Raw genomic sequence first — 24,135 nt, forward strand, 5'->3', positions numbered from 1 at the left:
TCCTTGTCTATTTTTAAATTCAAGGATGCCAACTAAAATAAATTACTACGTTTCTGTGAAGTCTTTTTTTAAATATATATACATTGAGCTGGGTCCTTAAACTGTTGGATTCTTTGCAATCTGCCAGGAGCAAGCGAATGCCAAGGGCAAACCTCCTGCATTCTACACCCCCCCCATTACATCTTCTCTGCTGCAACAGTCCTTACCTCCACATTGTGTTCTGCTCCTCAATGACAAACCGCAACAAACAGGCAGTGCTGCCTCTCAGTGGCGCCTGCCAGAATCTCCTTGTAGGTTTTACACATCGATTGCTTGCTGCATGGATACCAATCACATTTTTCTCTGGGTGGCTTTTGAAGCATCAAAGCAGTGGCTACCAACCCTGATGGCTGTTTTCTACCTCCCTTGTTAGAGTCCATGTGGCTCTGGATGCCAGTTGTCGAGAATCAGACGTGGGAAGAGTTGCTGCTGCATTCAGACCCCATTTTGGGGTTTTCCGTTGGGACAGCTGGCTGGCCATTGTTAGAACTGGATGCTGGGCAAGATGGGTTTATGGTACAAAACAGCAGAGCTCTCCATATGGAGGTCCACTGTGAGAGCAGAAGCTCAGGTTGACCATCCTGAAAACAAGATGCTGGACTAGATTCCCCCTTTAGGGATGATCCAGCGGCCATGTTTGTCTGATGTTACACCACTCCTGTCATAGATAGTATACCTGTGGATACTGCCCGCTGGGAATCACAGATAGGCAGAGTTGCTAATGCACTCGGGTCCCACTTTTGGGCATGTTCTTAGGTTTAATGACAGCACCTGCCTAATATCACTAGGTGGAGAGTTCCAAAGTGAAAGTGTTGCCACAGTGAATGAATGATTCCTTACAAATTTGAATCCATTCATTTAGAGGATAGGACCTGAACCAATGGATTCAAATTATAAGAAAGGACATTAGGAAGGTTGGAGATTTTTAAATAGAGGTTGGATTGCCATTTGTCAGGGATCCCTTCACTGTGATTTCTGCATTGCAGGAGGTTGGACTAGATTACCCATAGGGTCATTTCCAACACTATGAAATGCAAAACAGACACTGTGTTGCCCTGTAGAAAAGTCTGACACTTTGGACTGAGCTCACAAAGGCACTGGCATCTGGGGCATCTGGGGCAGCATTAGTGCAATGTGTCTGGAACGATGCATCCTAGCAGCAACTTTTCCACCATTGAAAAAGAGCAGACCTGAGCCACTGCAAGCCCCAAAGTAATCCTCAGGATAACCTGCATCAATCTTTCAGGCCCTCTGCTGCACCCGTACAGCAAAAAGGCTCCTGTCAGATTACATAATGGCACATTACAAAATCAAAGCCATCAAATTGGTGCTACCCAACAGAGGCTCTTCTGGGGGCCGGTGATGAAAGATTCCCACAAAAAAACAGGGAAGACATTAATAAGCTGTTTGTTCTTGCTAACACACAAATCATCATACAGGAGAACCCTCCAGACCTCTCTGTGCTTCTATAAGATGAGAAAACCCTGCCCAGGGAAGGCAGGGGGGGCCTCCAGGAGGGGAGGATCTGCTTCCAAATGTTCATGGGCTGAGCAAAAGGCAGCTGGGAAAATTTTCCTGCTAGGTGATTTTAAATCAAAGAACCTAAGAACGTAAGAAGAGCCTGCCAGAACAGGTCAATGGCTCATCTAGTCCAGCATTTTCTTCTCACAGTAGCCCACCAGAAGCCTCTTTTGAGAAACCCACGTACGCACTCTCCCTTCCTCTGGCTTTCAGCAGCCAGTGCTCAGCGGTATTACTGCCTCTGACCATGGAGGTGGAGCACAGCCATTGACAGCCCTCTCCTCCATGAATTTGTCTAATCTTCTTTTAAAGTCACCCACGTTGGTGGTCATCACTGCCTCTGATGGGAGCAAGTTCCATAGTTTTAACTATGCACTACGGGGAGGACTTTCTTTCAGCTGTCCTGAATCTTCCAACATTTGGCCTCACTGGATGCCCACAAGTTCTAGTGTTACGAGAGAAGGAGACAAAGTTCTCTCTCTCCGCTTTCTCCATGCCATGCCTAATTTTATAAACTTCTATCATGTCACCTCTTACATAACGTTTTTCTAAACTAAAAAGCCCAAATGTTGCAACCCTTCTTCATAGGGAAATCGTTCCATTCTTCCTGCCTTGAGTTGCCCTTCTGCAGGTAATTTCCACAGCTGGAAGCAGCAATGCTTCTGAATACCAGCAGCTGCTGCACTTGGGTCCTGCTTGTGGGACCTATGGTACCGTTGGAACATTTGGGTGGCCACTTTGAGGACAGAAGATGGATCTTTGGTCCAATCCAGCAGGACTCTCCCATATGGAGGTCCAGTCTGAAAGAAGAACCTCCATGCCCAGGGGCAATCTAGCACTGAATGCTGGTTGCTGAGAATCAAAAGTGGGGTGAGTGGCTATTGCACTCAAGTCCTGCTTGAAGGTTTCCCACTGGGGCATCTGGTTGGCCACTGTGAGAAATGGGTGCTGGACTAGATCGGCCATTGGCCTGATCCAGCTTCAGGGCTCTTTTAATGATGTCCAGCAACATCTGGTGTGCACAAGCTTATTCCTCTGCAAGGGAGAGGGGGGCAGGGTATGTGTTTTGATGTGCTTCGTGCCACACAAATTCCTCAGTGATGCCTGAATTTGCTGGCAGACCTATTACTGAACTAATTATCACTTTCCTCACTGCTGATCTTCTGGAGGCAGCTGCGAAGGCCGCTCAGAGCCCAGGAGCAGCACAATCTCACTCTCATTTTGAGAGAAAGAATGGGGGTCACATTCGTCTTAGGGAAATGGTCTTGGTGAGAAAACAGCAAGGCGTTTTTGGTCAGCAATGTGAGGAACGTCTTTTCTAGGGAAGATTCAGCTCAGTCAAGGATAGTGCTGAGTGCTGGCTAGGTAGATGAGATCAGAAGGTGTAGTGCAGGAGGGGGGAAACTATTTGAGGCAAGGACTTTATTTGAGAAGGGCCACAGCATAGTGAGAGAGCATCTGCTTTGCATGCAGAAGACCCCAGCTTCCTATTTATTCAGAACCATGAGGACTAGGGTCTTACTTTATTTTTAAGTGGAGGACCACAGCTCAGTGGCAGAGCATCTGCTTTGCATGCAAAAGGTCTCAAGTTCAATCCCCAGTGGCATCTCCAAGTACAGCTGGGAGAGACTCCCTATCTGAAACCCTGGAGAGCTGCTGCCAGTCAGTGTAGACAATGTTAAGCAAGTGGATGGCTGATGGGGAAAGTGGTTAGAGATATTTTTTCCTCCTTCTCTTAGTTCTAGTGCTATACTACTTGAATGACTTTTAAAAAGGATTGAACAAATGCATGGAGGAGAACTGTAACCAGCCACAATGGCTCTGTTCTTCCTCCATGCTCAGAGGCAGCAATGCTGCTGAATGCCAGTTACTGGAAACCACAGGAGTGGAAGGTGCTCTTGTGCTTGGATCCTGCTGGCACAGGCATCTGCTTGGCCACTGTGAGAACAGGATGCTGGATTAGATGGTCCCCCTTTGGCTGGATCCAGCAGAATACTTTAGGCATCTAAAATGATATCATCTGCCTAATGTCAATAGGTAAGGAGTTTCAAAGTTCTTACGATCTTAATTGTTGGAGAAAAGCAAATACATTTCCTTCTCTTTACAAACTTAATGCATGTGTTACTTTAAACTACACAAGGACACTGTTTGTCTAATTACCGAGCCACCCCCGGCTTGTAGCCTCTCTGTCTAAGTTAACTCCACCCCTAAAAGCCAAGTCATTCTGTTTATCTTCTCTCCAGAAAAGATGTCTGCTATTTTCTCTCTCATCTCCACTCATCCTATAAATAAGTGTTGCATGAATAAAGCCTTTGAACTTCAGAAACTAACTCTTTATTCCAATCTGATTCACACAAACTGCACTTATCACTTTTCAAAAAAATAAAAATCACAAACTAATGAGGAAATGCAGCAAGATGAACCTAACGACTAGAAAAGAAAAAAGAAAAACCGAGAGAAACAGAAGTCATCCCTACTCCATGGTCAGCTTGCTCTCTTATGTTAGGGTAGTGAGAGCCCAGATGGTTCTGCAGATGGGATTCCCCATTGAGGAGAGTGCTGCTGTGGTGAGCATCAGCTAAAATTTGATCAAGCATGCTCTAATGCGGAACGAAAGCAACTCTGGTTAGCGAGCCTACAAAAGCAACCACAGACACTCCCCCCCCCCCACCGGCTTGACCACCTCCTGGTTTTACTTCATGTATATTGAACACAGAAGAAGCTGCCTTTGGAATCCCTGGCAGCATTGTTGAAAGGAAATTCACCTGAGATAATTCACATAAGAAGAGCCTGCTGGATGCCCCTACAGGAAATATGCAAGCAGCACCCAAATGCAAGAGCTCTCTCCCTTTCTGTGATTCCCAGCAACTGGTACTTAGAAGCATTGCTGCCTTGTGGATAGTATTATGAGAGAGGGAGAGACAAATCTTTCTACTCGGGAGACTGCCCTCGTTCCAAGGGATTTTTATTTATTTATTTATTGGTTGCATTTATAACCCGCCTTTTCCTCCAAGGATCTGAAGATGGCATACATGGTTCTCCCTCTCCTCAATTAATCCCCACAACAACCCTGTGAGTCAGTGACTGGCCCAAGGTCACCCAATGAGCTCCATGGCTGAGCGGGGATTTGAACCCTGGTCTCCCAGGTCCTAGTCTGACATTCTATCCACTTCACCACATGTAGCAATCTTCAGGGCTGTGGAAGAGCCCTCAGTAATGCAGGAAAGAGGTTCGTCCCCAAATTGAATTAAGTCTCAAGGACCTGAAGCTTTTCACAGCAAACCATCTCCCACGTTGAGAAAATAAATCCGCAACCAACGCAAGTTCTCATTTACACTTCTGCTTTCTTAACTTTCCCCAAGATGTGATCAGAATGCAAATTATAAATATGAGAGGAAATGATTCCATTCCTGATAATAATAACCACACACACACACCAAACATGAAAAGAAAAAAGTCAGGCAGGAGCTGGGTGGGAGATGGAGATGGGGATTAATGCAGATGGAAGGAGGAAAGAGGTAATTAAAGCTGCCTGGATCTGTGCTTAGCCCCAAAGGAGCCCCTTGAAGCAGGCTGGGTGCTCATTAAAGAGGGATAATTAGAAATCCGACTCCACTCATGAACCACTTTGAATCCCCAGCTCTGATCAAGAGGCCTCCAGCTCTTCCCTCTCCACACCCGAAAGCCCTAATGAGCAGGAGGCAGTCAGCACCAGGAGATTTAGGGGGCATGGCAAATCACACCTCTGCCACCCATGCAAGCAGGAATCTTCCGAAATGACACCTCAGTGAGAGGAAGGAGGTCCAGAGAGCAACGGGAGAATGCCCAGCTCTGCATTGTCTCCCAAATGCTGGACATGGGTCTCTCTGGTTGCCTCACCTCCAAAAGGACATTGTAGAGCCAGAAAAGGATTCAAATTCATGGGAAAGAGGGCTATTGATGGCTACTAGCCACAATAGCTATACCTCCACAGTTGGAGGCAGCAATGCTTCTGAATGCCAGTTGCTGGAAACCACAGGAGGAGAGAGTGCTCTTCTGCTCTAGTGCTGCTTGTGGGCTCCCCATAATGGGCATTGATTGGTCACTGTGAGAACAGGTTGCTGGACTAGGTGGGCCCTCTTTTGGTCTTCTTATGTTCAAACTGAAAGGCACAGGAGCCATTCCAGAAAGAGAATGGGACATCACCTCTTTGCTCATGGCTTGCCTCTGTTTTGTCTTTAATGACACACCAGCCATCAGAAGCATCTCCTTGGTGCTTCTGTGTCCCAGCATTGAGCATCATTTCATTCTCACACGCTGCATCCCAAATATCTTTATTCAAGCTTCACTAGGGAGACCAGCTCCTCTCTTTCCCCTCTGTCACTTCTCTGCTCAAGGAAATAAAGGCAAAAGACATGGATCACATTACTAACCTCGCCATTTTCCGTCATAGGAAATGGAGTGTACAGCAAACTAGGAAGCAAATGCAGCTAGCCAGCCGTTTGCTCAGTGACCACAGGTCAGTCATCCTTGAAAGCAGCAAGCAAAAGGCAGGACTGCATATCAAAAAGGACCAGCAAATTTACATCTAGAGGTGTAGTTCATGCATTGGTGACTTTTGTGCTCTCTGTGAGGCTTCCCTTGTGCTTGATCCAGAGGCTGCAGTGAGTGCAGAATGCTGCAGCATGATTGCTGACAGAAATGAGGTCTTGTCATACAACAGCTGTGCTCACAGATTTGCACTGGTTGCCAATTTGTTAATGGGACAAGTTCAAGGTGTTGCTATTAGTATATAAAGGCCTTAACAACATGGGACCAGTTTACCTATGAGATTATCTTACACCAGATGCGCCAACTCAAACACTTCAATGATCAGAACTGGTATTACTACAGCCGCCACATAATTCCTATTCTGCATTTATAAGTACTCAATCTCTTAGTGTGGCAGCACCTACACTTTGGAAGTCCCTGCCTCTTAACATCAGTCTTTGTTTAGGCAAGCCAGATGTTTAGAAATCTGGTGCCTGTTTTAATCTGTTTTTAGTCTACTCATAGAATTGTAGAGTTGGAAGGGACCCTTACGGTCATCTAGTTCAACCCCTTGCAATGTAGCAATCTCCGCTAAAATTTGAACTTTTTCCCCTGACAAGGGCTTAAGTGGCTTACAGCTAAAACAGAAACAGGTAAAAACAGTTGGGGGAAGCAATAATTCAAAAACAATTAAACATTATTAAAATTAAAGGTAAAGGGACCCCTGACCATTAGGTCCAGTCCTGGCCGACTCTGGGGTTGCGGCGCTCATCTTGCTTTATTGGCTGAGGGAGCCGTCATACAGCTTCCGGGTCATGTGGCCAGCATGACTAAGCCGCTTCTGGCAGACCAGAGCAGCGCACGGAAACGCTGTTTACCTTCCCACCGGAGCGGTACCTATTTATCTACTTGCACTTTGACGTGCTTTCAAACTGCTAGGTGGGCAGGAGCTGGGACCGAGCAATGGGAGCTCACCCCATCGCGGGGATTCGAACCGCCGACCTTCTGATCGGCAAGTCCTAGGCTCTGTGGTTTAACCCAAAGTGCCACCCGCGTCCCCCATTATTAGAATTAAAATAAAATAAAAATGAACCTAAAGGTCACTTGCCTTATTGATAGAGAAAGGTGGATCTGCTCATTTCAGTTTCTCCTTTTTGCCATTCTTAAGCTTCATTCTTCACATTCCCAGATCTGCACATTTAAAAAAAAAAAAATCTCAGGAAAATTCATTTGTGTGAATTTCTGCTCCTATTCACCTTTTTACATGCAAGTCTCCCTAAAGTAAACCCATCTTAGCACAACAATTTCCCCTAATATAATACATGTATGCATTTTTGTATACACTTTTTTATAGCACATGCTATTTTTTGTAAGCATATTTCGGCTGGAGAAAGTTGCAAATTTCAGAGAAGCCTGTGGGATTTTGAAGGATGGCTGTGTTTCTGGTTTCTGCATTGTTTCAGAACCTGCAAATCAGGGTAAGGTCACATTTAAATGCAGACTGACTTGAACTTCCTCCCACCCACCCCACCCCCGCCTCTACTTGTTACTTTCTGCAGCCTGTTGCTTAATATGGTTGTGGTGGGAAGTGAGGAGAGATGCAACCGGCTGGCTTTTGCGACACCTGCCTCAAGGGAGAGGAGGATGTGACAAGAGAAAATGTGATGTCTTCCTGGCCTGCCTCCCACCACCAGTCCGGCACCCTCCCACTGGGAGAGACATCTTCTGGGTGTTGGGGAACCAAATGTCCTCATCACAAGAAAGCAAAAAAATGTCCTGTGAGGTTTCTTTCCCCATTTGGTTTTGTTAAAGCTTTTTCATAATATAATACAACGAAATAAACTAATCTAAATAGAAACAAAAGGGGGGGAGGAAAGGAAATGCAGAGTCCTCTCTCAAATGTAGCTCTTAACCCTTGTCTCACAAAGAAAGAGGTGGACCCTCCCAGCGCTCACCTGAGACCTTCCCTTTCTTCTCCCAGTCTCCCACCTTGGGAGATCTTCCCTTCCCTGCCTCTCACACAGAGTTTTTCACCAACCAGCTATCACCTTCATGTGTGTGTAATCCTTGGATTCCAATAATGGCCCAGAGCAAAGGACACCCAGGAAAACGTAAAAAAAGAGAGAAAAGGAAGAAGATAAAAAAGAGATAGAGTGACTGAGTGTGTGTGAGAGCGGGGAAAGAGAGAGAAGTCTTCCAATTTTCCATCTGCCAATTACATAAAAGAAATTATTTAAAACATTCACTCTAGGATGACATTCAGCTGTTCTACTTTTTGCTAAGCAATATTTCCCCAATCTTCAGACCCAAATGTCTCAGAAGAAGGTGGGATAAAAATGAAATAAATAAATAAAATTATGAACTTATAAGCAGCATGTTATGCATTATCTCCACATTGCCAACCATTGACTGATGAATCTGTGCACACCCAAACCCTCACATTCCCACATTGCAATGGCCACCCCTCAACACAGCAGAGAAGGTGGCAGGGTGTAAGTCATCACGAGACAGAACCTGCAGGTGTCTTCTAACTTCCAGGTGTGCGTTTGGCATACAGAATCCATCAAATTAGTTCTGGCAGATGTTATTTTGAGATGCAGAGTGGGGCAGCCACCGCAGTGAGGAAGGAGAGAGGGGAAGGTGCAAGGAAGAAAATCACCTCTGCTGAGATTCCCGTCAAGACGCATTTGCATAATTAAAGCTTAAATTAGTCCCTCTCCTGTCATAACTATTGGAATGCTTTCAGAGCATGTAAGGTGGTGTTGACTGCAGAAATGTTCTGTCCCAGTAGAGGGTCAAGCAATGTGGGCAAGAATTCAGATAAAGTGTCACTGACAGCTGGGGGCAGGGCACTGTTTCTGCGGCTCTCAGTGGCCCAAAAAAAATCAGGAGGAAAATGCAGCTTCTAGGCAATAACTACTAGCCTTTGCTTTAATCAATACTAGGACTCGGTCCCTTTAGCTGTGATTCCTGTGTTGTAGAAAGTTCAGCTAGATAACCTTGGAGTGGCTTCTAACTCTACAATTCTATTATTCTCTAGCAATCTGCAGTCCATTGGCAAGTGATGGGCTTCCTCAAAGATCTATCCTGGGGAAACGTTACTGATTTGCCCCACTCCCCCACAACTAGGACTTCTGACTCTTCCATTGCTACTGCTACAGGAAAAAAGCACCAAATTAGTTCCTGGGTTTATCTTTATCCTCATCCCTCCCCATCCCTTTTCTGTGTGTAGTGTCTTTTAGTCTATGAGCCTGTGCGCAGGGATCCTTCTGCTGAACCAAGGCCCTGCCCCAAAATAGATAAATTAAGATTCCAGCTGACAAAGACCTGGAGAAAGGGCTGGGTTAAATAGGAACCTATGAAACTGTCTTCTGCTAGCTCAGCATTGTCTACACTGACTGGCAACAGCTCTCCAGGGTTTCATGCAGGAGCCTTTCCTAGCCCTACATGGAGATGCCATTGGGATTGAAGCTGGGACCTTCTACATGCAAAGCGAGTAAGTGCTCCACCACTGAGCTACAACCCCTTCCCAAAGTTAGCAAGGTCATTAACATTTCACTGGCTCAAAAACTGAGTGTTGCTAACATCAGACACACGCAACCCATTGTCTTTTAGTCTGAGAATTTGCTACTCTTTGGGAATAGCGGGGGTTGACTGGGGGGAGAGCATTCTGTTTGTGAAATGACAAGTGTCTTTCTCAGGAACATCCTGGCAGGACACTCTGTGCCGAGAACAGATTCTCCAGAAATAGCATGGGAGACAGATTTTTATCACGAGGTCCACAAAACATTAGGCCTGCTGTTTCTGCCTCCATTTCTGAGAGCAATGCTGCTGTCTATAGAATGGATATGGGAGAAAAACTTTGGAACTCTCTGTGTTTCCAAAGAGGGCTGTGCTGGAACATCTTGTCATCACCACCGCCTCCCTTCACAGCTAGGGAAGCGGAAATCAGTCAATTTCAGTTTCTCATTGTTTCCTAATCTGAAGTTTGAGTCTCCACATTTCGACATCAGTTTGTGATTTATTTAAAGACCTTGTGGAAATTCACTAGCGTTTTACCAAGAATTTCTCCAAATGCCTGTGTGCACAGACATCACTTTCCACTACCTCTCATTTTAATAGCATATGGACATCAGTAGAGGCTGCTGGATCAGGCAAAGGCAGCCCATCCAGTCAAGCGTCCTGTTCTCACAGTGGCACCCCAGATACCCCAATGGTAAACCTACAAGCAAGAGCTGAGCAAAAGAAGAGATCCCTATTGCCAATCCTCTGTCTTCCAAATAAACAAGTTTTCCTATGATTCAGCAGATTAATGGAAAGGGGTGATCACCCTTAAAGTACAAAGACTTCCTCAGGCTACTGCAAATCTGAAACAACCAAGAAAATCAGGTTTGCAAAGTGCTATTGTGGGGCCACAAAGGGACGCGGGTGGCCCTGTGGGTTAAACCACAGAACCTAGGACTTGCCGATCAGAAGGTTGGCGGTTCGAATCCCCGTGATGGGGTGAGCTCCCATTGTTCGGTCCTTGCTCCTGCCAACCTAGCAGTTCGAAAGCACGTCAAAGTGCAAGTAAATGAATAGGTACCGCTCCAGCGGGAAGGTAAACGGAGTTTCCGTGCGCTTCTCTGGTCCGCCAGAAGCAGCTTCGTCATGCTGGCCACATGACCTGGAAGCTGTACACTGGTTCCCTCGGCCAATAAAGCAAGATGAGTGCCACAACCCCAGAGTCAGTCACGACTGGACCTAATGGTCAGGGGTCCCTTTACCTTTTATTGTGGGGCCACAGCATGACAGCTCACTTTTATGGATACTGTACCAGAGGCAGCAGCTGCATACACTGAGCACATTCACCTCACCTCCCTGAAGATTCCTGGGAACTGTAGTTTATCTCACATAGGGCTATAATTCCCAACACCCTAAACAAACTGCAGTTCACAGGATTCAGGGGTGAAGGTGCTTTAAATGTGCACGGCTGACATCCATAATGTTTCTGTACGGAAAACAAAACATCCTTGTCCATGCAGTTTGTCCCTCATCTTCTTGACAAGTCGTAACATTCTTGGCAGCCGCTCACAATGATCCTAATAGGACTGGATAATGAGCCACCGCCCCTTTTTCCCACACTGATAGGTAGCTCTAAGATTTTCATAAGCCATGTGGGTTTCTGATGTTAGAAGCCTGACATCATGTGGACATAAGTGATATTCCCACCAAAATATAAGAGCAGTCAAAGCTGTGGTGGATTGGGGCCTTCCCACTCTTGGGGTCCCTTCCAACTCTACAGTTCTACGATTCTGTGAAACGGCTCATTTGGATGCAATGTGCAATTTCTTTTTAACAAGGATTCCAGCTACAATGGAAGCTGGTTTTATTACCACTCCACCATGGAGCTGTGCTGAGATTATTTGGGGGGTTGGGGAGGGGAATTACCTTAACGTGAAGTGTTGAACTTTTATTTTTGCTCAGGCGCTGTGATGGATGAATGTCCAAGCCATTAGCATCTAAGAGACGCCACAGGTATTTATTCGGGACAGCGAACCTGCCAAAAAAGCAAGCCTGGGATTTGGCAGCTAGGGCAGAATGCCTCGCTCAGGGATGTTGTTTTCTTTGCTATTCCTTTAAAGCAAATTTCTACTATACTGGTTTGATGAATAGACTACAAAGATTTGAGAAGTTATTTAAATGTGCACAATAAATTTTAATAGAGGCTGTTCTTGTCTGTGACCAGCAAAGCATTTCCAAAAAGATCTATAATTGAATTCGTAGAATGGCAGAATTGTAGAGTCAGAATGGGTCATCTAGCTAGCCCAACCCCTTGCAATGCAGCTTTGAAAAGGCTTTTTAAAAATTGTGAATCATTCAATCACCCTGCTCAATGATGTTTTTGTAAGATGACCCTCAATTTAAAAAACTGAAACAGGATTCCTAACAGTCCCAACTGGCAGTGACTTAGTGCTCAGGCCTCCCCACAGCAGCTGGGATCATAGAGATGGGCTAGAGAGGTGCACACTCAGGCAGCAATCTTCCAATGGCAACCAGCATCACATAGCACAAAGATAGATGAAAAAGTAGAGAGGTGCATCTTGTTTGTCTGTCTGAGTTTCTGGCTTTGCACTGGAAGCTTGGGGGTTTTCCCCATCAGAAGAGGGAGGGAAGGAAGGCCGGATGGTGGCCAGTGTTGCTCGCAGCATCCCTGACCATCATTCAAGTCACCCCAGGGTGCCACAGCACACTGGTTGTAAAACTACTGCTTTAGATACTTGAAGATGCCTCTCATATCTCCTCTCAATCTCCTCTTCTCCAGGCTAAACATCCTCAAATCCCTCAGCCATTTCTCATAAGGCTTGTTTGCCAGACCCTTCATCATATCAGACACCCTCCTGCTAATCAGTATCTTTCTTAAACTATTGTGCCCAGAACTGGACCCAGAACCCCAGGTGGAGTCTGGCTAGGGCAGAATAGACTGATAGCATGAGATTTGCAAAATTGGGAGAAGGGAGCTTCACAGAGCATTGCCCTTGAGGGGTGTAACGTAAAGGTAAAGGGACCCCTGACCATTAGGTCCAGTCACAGATGACTCTAGCGTTGTGGTGCTCATCTCGCTTTATTGGCCAAGAGAGCCGGCGTACAGCTTCCAGGTGACGTGGCCACCATGACTAAGCCACTTCTGGCGAACCAAAGCAGCGCACTGAAACAGTGTTTACCTTCCCCCGGAGCAGTACCTATTTATCTACTTGCACTTTGACATGCTTTCGAACTGCTAGGTTGGCAGAAGCTGGGACCGAGCAACGGGAGCTCACCCCGTCGCGGGGATTCAAACCGCCGACCTTCTGATCAGCAAGCCCTAGGCTCTGTGGTTTAGACCACAGCACCACCAGCGTCCCCTTGAGGGGTGTAGAAAGGTACAAAGTGCCCTGGCAATTAAGCCTGTAGTTTTATTATTTATTAAATTTATATTCCACCTTATTTCCTCCAAGGAGCTCAAAGTGTTATACATGATTCTGCTCCACATTTAATCCCCACACACCTTGTGAGGTAGATTAGTCTGAGAGGCAGTGACTGGTCCAAGGTCACCCTGTGGAATTCATGGCCAAATAGGGATTTGATCCTTGTCCACCAAGATCCTAGTCTGACATGACTACACCACACTGGCTCTCACAAGGAGAAGCCAAGGTAGAGTCATAGGACCAGGTATCCTATTTCCCACAGTCGCCCATCAAAAAAAATGGTTCAGGAAGCCCACAATAATCTGGCTTCTTGCTTGTCCAGCAGAACTGGACAGGTATCGTTTTAGCTTGAAACTGATACCTGACATAATTTGCTCCCTGGACCATTATAGCATCTTTTGCCTGGGGCAAGAATCAATTATCTAAAATGGGTTTGCTCTGGAGAAATGGTCAAGAATGGTAGTTTGTTAAAAAAAAAAAATTGTGGCCTGGGGGTAGTAAAAAATCAGCTAGGCAACATTTTTGGCAGAAATCGCTACCTGTCAGGATCTGCTGATTATACCACGCTTGTTTCCCAGCCTTAGGAGCAGATCAGGCTTGCTTAATCCAGACTGATCTTTTCTGGAACCAGCTCCCTGTCAAAACAGCTGACCATCTGCTTCCCAGTGCCAAAGGCAACAGAATATGATGGGCAGCATGTTGGAATGAATCTGTTGCCTGAATTGCTTCCTTTCAAATATCTGATGGGATATCATTTATGACAGCCAGGTCATTGAAACCTGCCTGTCGGAATCTCCTGCCTGCCCCAACTCTTAAACATTTGCTACAGGAAAAAATTAAACCCATTTCCCACAGCAAGCATATAAAGTATGGATGTCACAGATGTGTGTACATGCATATTTGTTTATAAACTTATACCTTCAACCAAATAAAAATTAATAATAATAATAAACCTCCATGTTGGCTCACAACCAAGGCAATAGAACAGAGTAAAACTGTTAAACCAGATCCATAAAACATCAGCAGCTAAGATCAATAAACATTGGAAGCAAAATCTACTTAACAGCTTTTGAGTCCAGGCTCTAAAGTATGAAGCCCTGGTGAAATAAATGTTGTTGTTTTTCAGGATCCCCTAAATTATAGGGCTTAAAAGAGTCAAAATCCCTTAGGTACATATGAAGCTGTGTTCTACCAAATCAGACCACTGGTCTATCTAACTCAGATATTCTAAACAGCTTTTAGATGTTCTACGATCAGGCATTGTATTAATTTTAAAATAAATAAATAAACCTGTATTGTCTATACTGACTGGCAGCATATTTCCAAGATTTTTCCCAGTCCCACCTGGAAATGCTACTGGGGTTTGAACCAGGGATCTGCATGCAAAGCATCTGCTCTGCCTCTGAGCTACAACCCCTTCCCCAGTTTCTGATATTTCTCTTCTGGATGAGGGACACCCCCCCACACACACACCCACACACCCAAGGATGCCCAAGGAGGCATTACCTGAAGAAGTGATCTTCTGGTCTTAAACTACAGTGTGCATACGGATTCAATAATACTCCCTCTCAAATATCCCAAATTGTATATAGAAGGGGTAACCAGCATGTTGCTCCCCAGAGATACTGTGGACTTTAAATTCATCGCTTGCTGCCTGGGACTGATGGGAGCTGTGGTCCATGACATCCGGAGAGCAACACATTTGCACCTTTGTTGCAAGGGGTGCCGCTTCTTGAATTTAACCTGGAAAGTAAATTGTAACCAACAAAGCCATAGAGGATTGGACAAATTCGTGGAGGAAGCTATTATTGGCTACTAGCTACAATGACTATGCTCTGCCTTCATGGTTGGAGGCAGTAATGCTTTTGAACACCAGTTGCTGGAAACTGGAGGAGACAAAGGTTGCTGCTTTGCTCAGAACCTGCTTGAGGACTTCCTATAAGGAGAATCTGCTTAGCCACTGTGAGAACAGGATGCTGAACTAGATGGACCACTTTTGGTCTGATTCAACAAGCTCTTCTTACATTCTTAGTGTGTGTGGGGGGGGGGGGGACACGACAAAGTTGAAGCCAGCACCTTTAATTCTGAAGTTACCGTAATTTATATCACGAGATCTGCTCCTTTATGTATTTTGTGTGTGGAGAAGTGACCTCACATTAGGAGGGAAAAACAACTAGCGGCGTCTGAATAGACAGGAAACAATTCCTCCCACGAGCAATTATAACTCCAGGAAAGCAATTTGAGATGGAGGCACTGGTTCCTCATATTGTGTTTCAATTTGAGGGTCAACAATCCAGCTAGGTGATGTAGTTCTATAGCTGTAGTAATTGAGTTTTTCTGTGCATCGTGAAGTTGATGGGTACCAGAATCTGAGGCCGAGACAGCTAGCATATTGCTACAGGCCACCTCAATCTCTGCCAAGCAGTAGCAAAATTCTAGGGCTCCTGGCACTTAACCAGGGTTTGTGTTCCTTTGGACACTGTAGTGTTTTTAAGAAATCCTGTAGTATTTCTGTACTGTAGTGTTTTTAAGAAATATGGTTTATCCACACATATTTACACCTGAGTTTAGGTGGAGGGGGTGCAAAACATTACATCCCAGTAATGTCTCTTTTCACTCTCCTCCTAAGTTCAGCAAGCTTGGGCCCAGAGCACAGCCAGCCATGTTCCCTGGTCTTTTGGTGCAGCATCTCCCAGCCAGCGCACATGGAGTTCTGCCCCTCCCTTCTTCTTCCCAAAAACCATTATTCTAACAGTACTCAAGCCTTGTGTAAAAAGGGCATCTTTTTTCCTATGGCGACATCATGCCCCTGTAACCCTGGCGACGTCCTCTCCCAGCTTTGCTATTGTCTTTTCCTAACATATAGCTTGGGGATGAATTCCAACCCCCTTTCTTTCTGACACTTTTTGTCTCTCACCTATTGTCAGGGTAATGACCCTGCCATCACCTGTCTTTGTTCTTTGATGGCACCTCTGTCAGCCAATCTTCTGAACAGGAGAACTGACTCTGCCTATATTTTTACACTGTGCCTGGCACCTTCCCGTAATACTCCAAATGCTAAATATATACTTGCAATAGCATTATTATTATTATTATTATTATTATTATTATTGACAAACAGTGAATATATTCAACTGTTCTCAGATAGCCTATTCCAAAGTTAGCCCTCTGATGTGACTCACCTGGGGCTGGGGGCATGAATCAGAGAGTGGTTCAAGCTATCTTGCCCTTGGCACATTCTCTTTAGCACAATTTCCTTGGTGGTCTTTGAGTGACACTCAAAGAAAAAATATTGTTATGAAATTGTAGGGGAGGGCAGATCCCCATAAATTTTTAATTTAGTAAATCTGCACAAACAGAAAGAGTTTTTGAGAGAAAATGAGCTGAAATGAAATACATAAATTAGTAAATAAATGCACGTTAGGAAAGAAAAGGAAGAACAGGAAACTATGGTGGGAGGCAGGTATGAGGAAACAATAAATGAATAGATTTAGGGAGGAAGGAAATGTTAGAACAGGAGAAGAAAGGAAGCAGCCTGAAAGAAACTAAGGCAGTGCAGAAGAAATAAAGGAAGAAAGGAGGTGAATAAGTTTAGGAAGGAAAGAAAAGGAAAAGATTTTGCAGTAAGCAAGGAAATAAATGTTAGGAAATAAAGAAAAGGAAGAAGATGCATTCTGAGGAGAAACTGAGGCAGAATGGAATACTAAAGCAAAGGTTTAGAAAAAAAGGTAGGAAAGAAGGAAATTTAGGAAGGAAAGCAAAGGAAGAGGGACCATTTTGTGGTTGACTAAGGCAGAGAGAAAGTCAGGAGTGGAAATAGTAAAAAAGTGGAGAAAGAGAAAATAAACGTTAGGAAGAGGAGTTTGAGGTAAAACTGAAGCAGAGTGGAAAAAAGTGAAGAATGGTTTTGAAAAAGGAAGTAAAGGTTGAGAAGGCATCTGGGGGTAACTGAGGCACAGGGAGACAGAAAGCAGACGGGGGGGGGGAGAAGGCCCCACCCCAAATATCTCCCTGTGGTGGGAGGGGGTTGCCTTCATTAACCCTTTCTTCTACTTGCCAACCTCTCCCCGCCACAGGCACAGCCCGGGTCTCGCCGTCTTCGCCACCGCCACCCCGCTCCTTCTCTTCTCGCGGGCGGAGGGAGGAAGGCGGGCGGGCAGACGGGCGGAGGTAACAGCCGGGCCGGTTTGAACCAGCGAAGGCGGCGGCAGCAGCAGCAGAAGAAGAAGAAGAAGAAGAAGAAGAAGGGGGAAAGGCGGCGGAAGGGACCCCGGGATAAGTCTGGGAGGCGGTCCCGACCGTCCCTCCCGGTGCCGACTGCGGAGAAGGTGGAGGAGCTGGGTTCCCTCCGAGCATGTGAGGCTGGGGAACGAGTAGCGGAGGGCGGGAAATGGAGGCGGCTGGGCCCGGGTCCGGTTGGTACTGCGCAGGAGGCTGCTGGCGGTGGCGGTAGGCCCGGGAGTTTGCCTTGGCAACGAGGCCTTAGGGGAGGAGGGCCTGGCAGGGGACGGGAGCGGGGCGAGCGAGCGAGCGAGACAGGCAATGGCTGTTGCGGTTTTAGAGTGCTGGTTTGGCGCGGGAAGGGAGCCCCAAGGCGGGCGGGGGAGAGGGAGCGTTTCCCCCACTAATAATAATAATGTATTAAGTTTATTTGCCGCCTTTTTTTGCTATGTCAACTCGAAGCGACTTACAAAAAAACGAAAACGAAATACACGTTGAAGCGAGGTGTGGAGAATACGTTCGTCAAAACACCTCATGCTCCGTACCCTTCAGGGCGAGGGTCCACCTGCAGAGGCTCGCTCTTTAAAGCGGATATTTAGCGTGTATTTGAGGACACAGGATTTCATTGAAAACCGCCTTGTGCTGAGTTAGGCAACTGGGTTCCGTCCAGCCAGTGGCGTAGCGTGGGGGGTGCAGGGGGGCCGGCCGCACCGGGCGCAACATCTGGGGGTTAGGCAAATCCACGGGTTAGGGGGCGCAAATTACTTGCCTTGCCCCGGGTGCTGATAACCCACGCTACGCCATTGCGTCCAGCTCAGTACTGTCTGCACTGACTGGCAGCAGCAGCGGATCTCCAGGGTTCGCCCCTGCCTGAAGATGCCAGGGGTTGGGACTCAGCATGGGACTTAGCATGCAAGGCAGGTGCACAGGAAGCTACCTTCTACAGATCCAGAGCAACTGGTCCATCTAGTTCAGTATTGCCCACACATTGGCAGAATCCAGACGGACTTTCCCAGCCCTACCTGGAGATGCCATAGGGCAGGCATGTTTAAAGTCCGTTTTGGGGGCCTAATCCGGCCCACCGGTTGGTTTAATCTGGCCTCTGTGGCAGTTTATTTCCTGGGGTAAAATCCTAAAAAAAAACCCCTCAACAGACTTCAATCCTAAAAAAAAGCTCAACAACTTTGAGGTAAAATAATTTTTTAAAGCCCAATAACTTCAATTCTTTAAAAAGTCAACAACTTTGGTTGGCCCTCACAGCCCTTCGCTTCATCAAATGTGGCCCTCTTTGAAAAAAAGCTTGGACACCACTGCCATAGGGGATTGAACCTGGAGCTAAGCAAAGCATGTGCTCTACTACTGAGCTGTGGCCCTTCCCTAAATTTGCATATCCTAATTTACATGTACAGGTACAAGTTTAGAAATTGTGATTGTGACTTTGTCAGTGGTGGTGCCTTTGCTTTGCATTCAGGAGGTTCAATCCTCAGTGGCATCTCCAGATAGGACTTACCAGCCCTTCATCTGCTATTGAAAGGGTATTAGTTAATATAGAACATGTCGTATGTACAATTTGATTGGGAAACTTCAGTGCATAGGCTTTCTGCATAACTGTGGCATTGTGTTAATATGCATCTTTTATTTCTTTTTGTGTTAGGATGGTGTAGCAACTTGCCTGAGAACCAGTACCTGAGTGGGCCTCCTTGCTACCAATTAGGATGTTTCTCATGGACACCCCCCCTTTGGTGGCCCTCCAGAGGACATGGGAGCCCTTTGTCCCATCGAGGAACTGCAGGTACCCCATCTGCTTCTCAGAATCCGAAGATGATATTGCTAGGACAGCTGTCAGTGCCAAAGTCCAGATGATCATTAACAACCTCCAGAGCGAAGAGGCATCCTTGGATGCCAGCTGCAGTGAATATGGCTGCCTTATGCAGAAAAAGCAGAAGGGAACCAAGGTCAGGAGCCCCAAGCTAAGGGTCAGCGGCAGGACGCTGCAGAAACACATTGAATACACCCAGAGTCACAGTCCTGCCGACTCTGATGGCATGGAGGTGGAAGAGAGCTCAGAATTTGGCCCTCTCTCACTGAATTCTGACAGTGATGATTCCGTTGACCGAGAAATAGAAGAGGCCATCCAAGAGTATCTAAAAAACAAAGGCCAGTGCATTTCACCACTGCCAAGCGAGGCCAAGAGTTTGCACAGTGTAGACAATGCAGATTGTAGTTTGTTCCCTACAGATGTGAAGTTGAATGAGGTTCAGTGCCCCTGTTCCCCCAATTACTTTGAGGGAGATATCGCTCCCTCCCCGTGCAGTGTGAGCAGCAACGACTCTTTTGAACAGAGCATCAAAGCTGAGATAGAGCAATTCTTAAATGAGAAGAAACAGCAATCAAGGAAAAAGGATATAACACTGGGGAGTAGGAAACTTCACCAGAAAGAGACCCAAGAGAAGTTGGCAGTTAGGAACCGGAGAGAAAGTCGGCAAAGGTATCTGAAGCGAGAGCAGGGCAAGCCGCTCTTCTTAAGGCACCACCTGGAACTCGGAGGGGCCAATGCTCCTTCTAAACAGGAGTCAAAAACCAATGGAGAGGAGCTTGGTGACTTCAGTACAACAGGCCAAACAACCTTGAAAACACCTTTGGCTGGTCATTCCTGCATCCTGGAACAAAGCAGAACAGGCAAGAAAAGGCAGGCACTTTGGAAAGCCAGGGAAGAGCAAACCTTTCAAAGCATAGACATCTCTGATTCAAGTAGTGACGATGGCATTGAAGAAGCTATCCAGCTGTACCAGCTGGAGAAAACCAGGAAGGCAGCAGACTCCAAAGCAGGCCATGCTCCTTTTCCAAAGGAAGAGTTTGGGGCCATCAGGATAAAAGATATATCCGCCAGGTTGATGATCCGTTCAGTAAAAGGTGCATTGCCAGAGATCCCCAGGAAAGCTTTGAGCAGGAAGGGGAGGCAAAGCTGCTCTAAAGCAGCAGAATTAAATAAGTTGGATGCCATTTGCAGCAAGACAGCAGAGAAAGGCAATGTTGGCCCTACTCTGGAAGATGACTTTGGCAAGTGTGCACTCCCCTTCCAGGCCTCTTGCAGGACAGACACTGCTGCTGAGCTGATGTGTGCAGAAGCCATCCTGGACATCTCCAAGACCATTTTACCTCTCCCTACAGGAAGCAGCAACAGCAAGTCGTTCGCCACAAGTGATCCTTCATTCTGCTCCCAGAGTGTGCCGCCTTTTCAAATTGAAAGTGACAGCCACAGCGTGAACAGTGATGACAGCATTGAGCAAGAAATAAGAACTTTTTTGGCGATCAAAGCACAAGCAGGAGGCCTGGTAGCAAAAAATGAAGGGGTCTCACACTTTGCCCAAATTCCTCCCTTCTCTGGGCAACCATTAAAACTGTCACCAAGTCAAAAAAGGAAACCCAAGGCGGGAAGCAAGCGAAACCAAAGCACACAACCGATGCTGTCAAATACGCCCCAAGGGGAAGGTGGTCTGAGCATACTGAAAAACAGTAAGGTTGGAGGGGCAGTGGCTAGCTGCCAACAAGATGCTGTAACCATTGCCAGTTTAATAGATTTTGGAAACCCTTTGTCACAAGGACAGCTTGGTGCTAGAGAACTTTTTAAAAGCATGGCATGGGGTCAACAGAAGTACATCATAGAGGATAAGAGCAGTTCTTTGGACAGTGATGAGGACTTGGACACAGCTATCAAGGACCTCTTGAGGTCCAAGCGAAAGTTAAAGAAAAAACCCAAAGACCAAAGAATCCCGTGCAAGAAGAGAGTCCGGTTTAGTGAGACAGAGATGCAGATTCTGGAGGATAAAGAAACAGACTGCAAACCCAAAGCTCCCACCTTGCTGAAGAGTTGCCTCATGAGCCGTGGAATAAATTTTGGGGAAGAGGTTGCAAAGAAAGGGCCCCAAAGCATCATGAAGTCCCAAAGTCCAAAAGCCACACAGTGTGTGTCGGAATTTAAAAAGGAATGCCACACTAAGTCAGTGGCAGGGCCCAAAACTCGGGATGGAGCAAAAAGCAATCAGTGTCTTTGGGCTGCCACATCCCTGACAGACAACAGCAGTTCCATGGATAGTGATGACAGCATCGAGCAAGAAATCCAGAGGTTCTTGGCAGAAAAGGCTAAAGATTCCACAGAAGTACCCAGAGCCGATGGGATTGTTGAGAACTTGCAAATTGATAAACCCCAAACAGCCATATCTAAAGCCAAGCACCAGCTGTTTAGACACGGAGGCAATGCCTTGCTGGAATGGAGTAAAAAAGCAAAGAAGGCAGGTCCACTTATGGTTGTGTTGAGAAGTTCTCTGAAGGCTGAAGAAGAGACAATGCAGAATGCTTCTCTTTGTGACATGCAGATGGTCTCATCTGAGTGGGATCTGTGCAGTCAAGGTACTGTGCAGACAAAACGATCCGGTTTACCTGCAAAACAGGCAGTGGTTCGAAAAAAGGTTGGCTATGATAGCAAGCTTGACCAAATAAACATTCCACCTGGGAAGGGCAAATCTGAGAACTTTAAATCACAAAATTATTTTAAGCCATTGTCTTCTTTCAAAAGGAAAAACCCATATGAGTTCAAAGTTTCCAGCAAGTTTATAGCAGGCCTCAAAAGCACTCAGAATAAAAAAAAACCTGTGCTTGTGGGGAAAGGGCAGGGTGAAGATCTGTCATTCAAGATGCAGGGAGGTGGCCCAGTATCAGATTTGCTTGGTAAGAGGCAGGTGGTGAGACTGCAGAGAGAGGGAGTTCTAAGATCCAGGTGTCAGGCAAGATTTAAAGAGGCAGATGTATGTTCAAGAGGGCCTTGTCCCTTTTTGACTGAGGGGCAAGGGGAAACAGAGGAAGCTTATTTATGCAATGAAGCAGTCAACCTAGCAGATATTAAACCTTTGGAGCCTTGCTGCAGGAGGGACTCCAGCCATGGTCTTCCTTTGCACATACCCAGCACAGCTAATGAGCAAGGGGTCAGAGTTAGCACAGTGTCCCTGCGTGCTGAGTTCCCTGATGGGGTAGAAGAAGGGAACACCCAGGAGCTTCACACCAGTTGGGAGGAGTGTAGTAAAGTTCCCAGCAGCTGTTATAGCTTGCGACAGATGGAGAATCCTTGATTGGGCAGGATAGGATAGCAGAGAAGCAAGCCCAGAAAGATTTAGAGGAAGGCTGTGCAGAATTTGTTGGTGTAACCCCTATGGAGTATGCACGCTGGTGAAAAGCAAGGACTTCAGTTTGTAAGGGCTTTATTTTTTACAGCATCCGTGTGTGGGTTTTTTTTTTAAGGTAAAAGCCTGCATTACAGTTAGGTTTTCTGACATCTTGATTAATCTCCATGCTGGAAGGGGTGAGGATTTTGTTGCAACATTATGAAGACTGGGGTGAATGTTCTTTTCCTCACCCTCCCCTGCATCATCCTTGAGTTACAAGGACAGAATCTTATAATTGTAGAGTTTGAAGGAATCCAAAGGGTCATCAAGCCCAACCCCCTTGCCTACTCAGCACCTCAAGATTCATCCACAGTGGAAAACTTATGCCCCGCCCCCCAACCAAGAGATTTAGCCTTATCAGATAAAGAAAATGTAATCTTTATTAAGCAGCCCAGAGTGTCGTAGTCTTCAAAGTATTCAAAATGGAAAGAGAATTTGGGACAAATGCAGACAGTCTATCTTTCCATTGAAGGAATCTGTCACCTATTACATGGACTTGATTCCCCTCCCCTCCCCCCCTTTTAAAAGACTGTTCTAAGTTATTTAAAAAGTGCTTTAAGTGAGTCTTTTTGTAACAGTGTATAGAGCACCCCTAACTGCAGAGAACTGTAGTTCATGTTCATTGTACTACATCAGGATTGGAAAACTTGTGGGGTCTCCAGATGTTGCTGGAGTAAGACATTCCTGGAGCTGATGGGAGTTGTAGTCCAGAACTTCTGGAAGGCACCTGGTTGGCAAGAGCTGTCTTAGACGCTTCCACAGAGGCAAGTGTTTCTTTCCAAGAGCAGGTATATTGAAGTTACTTCTTGCCTTCCTTCATAGAAGGTAAACGTGATAGCAGAAAGTGGTTGCATCTCAGAATTTGCATTCCCCCCCCCTCCAACTAGTCTGTATATATATATATATATTTTAAATGCTGCTTTCACATCTCATTTTACATTGAAACCTCATGGCAATCTGCCTCTTCTCACTATAAACCTTTACTATACATTCTTCTATTGCTCTTTAAACCCCCAGATCAGTTTATGGGGACCCTTGGGGCGGGGGGCGGGGAGAGAGGGTGCATCTGTATTCATCAGTCAAATTGCAGTACTTTGTAGCTTGTGGTTTCAATTTTGTCTGACTGAAGAAGCACTTTTGAACTTGTTGTGTATATAAGAAATGGTGTACATTCATACATTTATAAGATTTAATAAACTGGGTTCAGAGTTTGAACCATGAAACCAAAAGTTTTCTTTTTTAATGTCTCGGATGTTTCAGAGAGATTTAGGTCCACAGCCACCACTTGGTCCTCTGTCGTTTATCTTACTCAGGCTGTTTCTAAAGGGGCTTTGTCCACCCCCTTAAGGTGTGAGCGGAAAGGAACAGTTGTATTCTGTACCCCAGTCGATAATGGAGCCTACTAGATCAGGCCAGAGGGGTCCCATCTAGTCCAGCATCCTGTTCTTACAGTGGCCAACCAAAACCCCCAATGGGAAGAAGCCCACAAGCAAGACCAGGGCAAGAGAGCAACTCTCTCCGCTAATGATTCCCAGCAACTGGTATTCAGAGGCATTCTAGCTCCCAACAGCAGAGGAAGAACAAAAGAAAAGCCTGCTGGAAAGGCACCTGCCTGGTATCAATAGCCAAGGTGTTCCAGAGTGTAGGTGCAGCCATACTAAAATATAGATTTCTTACAA

General features: G+C 46.0%; 1 protein-coding gene across 3 annotated transcripts; it reads left to right on the plus strand.

The window, feature by feature from the left end:
• The first annotated feature begins 16,142 nt into the window (after nucleotides 1–16,142).
• Nucleotides 16,143–23,685, plus strand: PPP1R26 (protein phosphatase 1 regulatory subunit 26). 3 transcript variants are annotated; one of them, XM_079961239.1, is made up of 2 exons: nucleotides 16,143–17,465; nucleotides 18,892–23,685. In XM_079961239.1, the coding sequence occupies exon 2, from the start codon at nucleotides 18,953–18,955 to the stop codon at nucleotides 22,361–22,363; it is 3,411 nt and encodes a 1,136-aa protein (XP_079817365.1). In that variant the 5' UTR covers nucleotides 16,143–17,465; nucleotides 18,892–18,952; the 3' UTR covers nucleotides 22,364–23,685. The 3 variants fall into 3 exon arrangements, with proteins under 3 accessions (XP_079817365.1, XP_079817364.1, XP_079817366.1); XM_079961238.1 differs by having other exon boundaries at nucleotides 16,143–17,372; XM_079961240.1 differs by having other exon boundaries at nucleotides 16,143–17,344.
• The last annotated feature ends 450 nt before the right edge of the window (nucleotides 23,686–24,135 follow it).

This window comes from Podarcis cretensis (assembly GCF_951804945.1).
Source record: "Podarcis cretensis genome assembly, chromosome: Z".
NCBI classification, from domain to species: domain Eukaryota; kingdom Metazoa; phylum Chordata; class Lepidosauria; order Squamata; family Lacertidae; genus Podarcis; species Podarcis cretensis.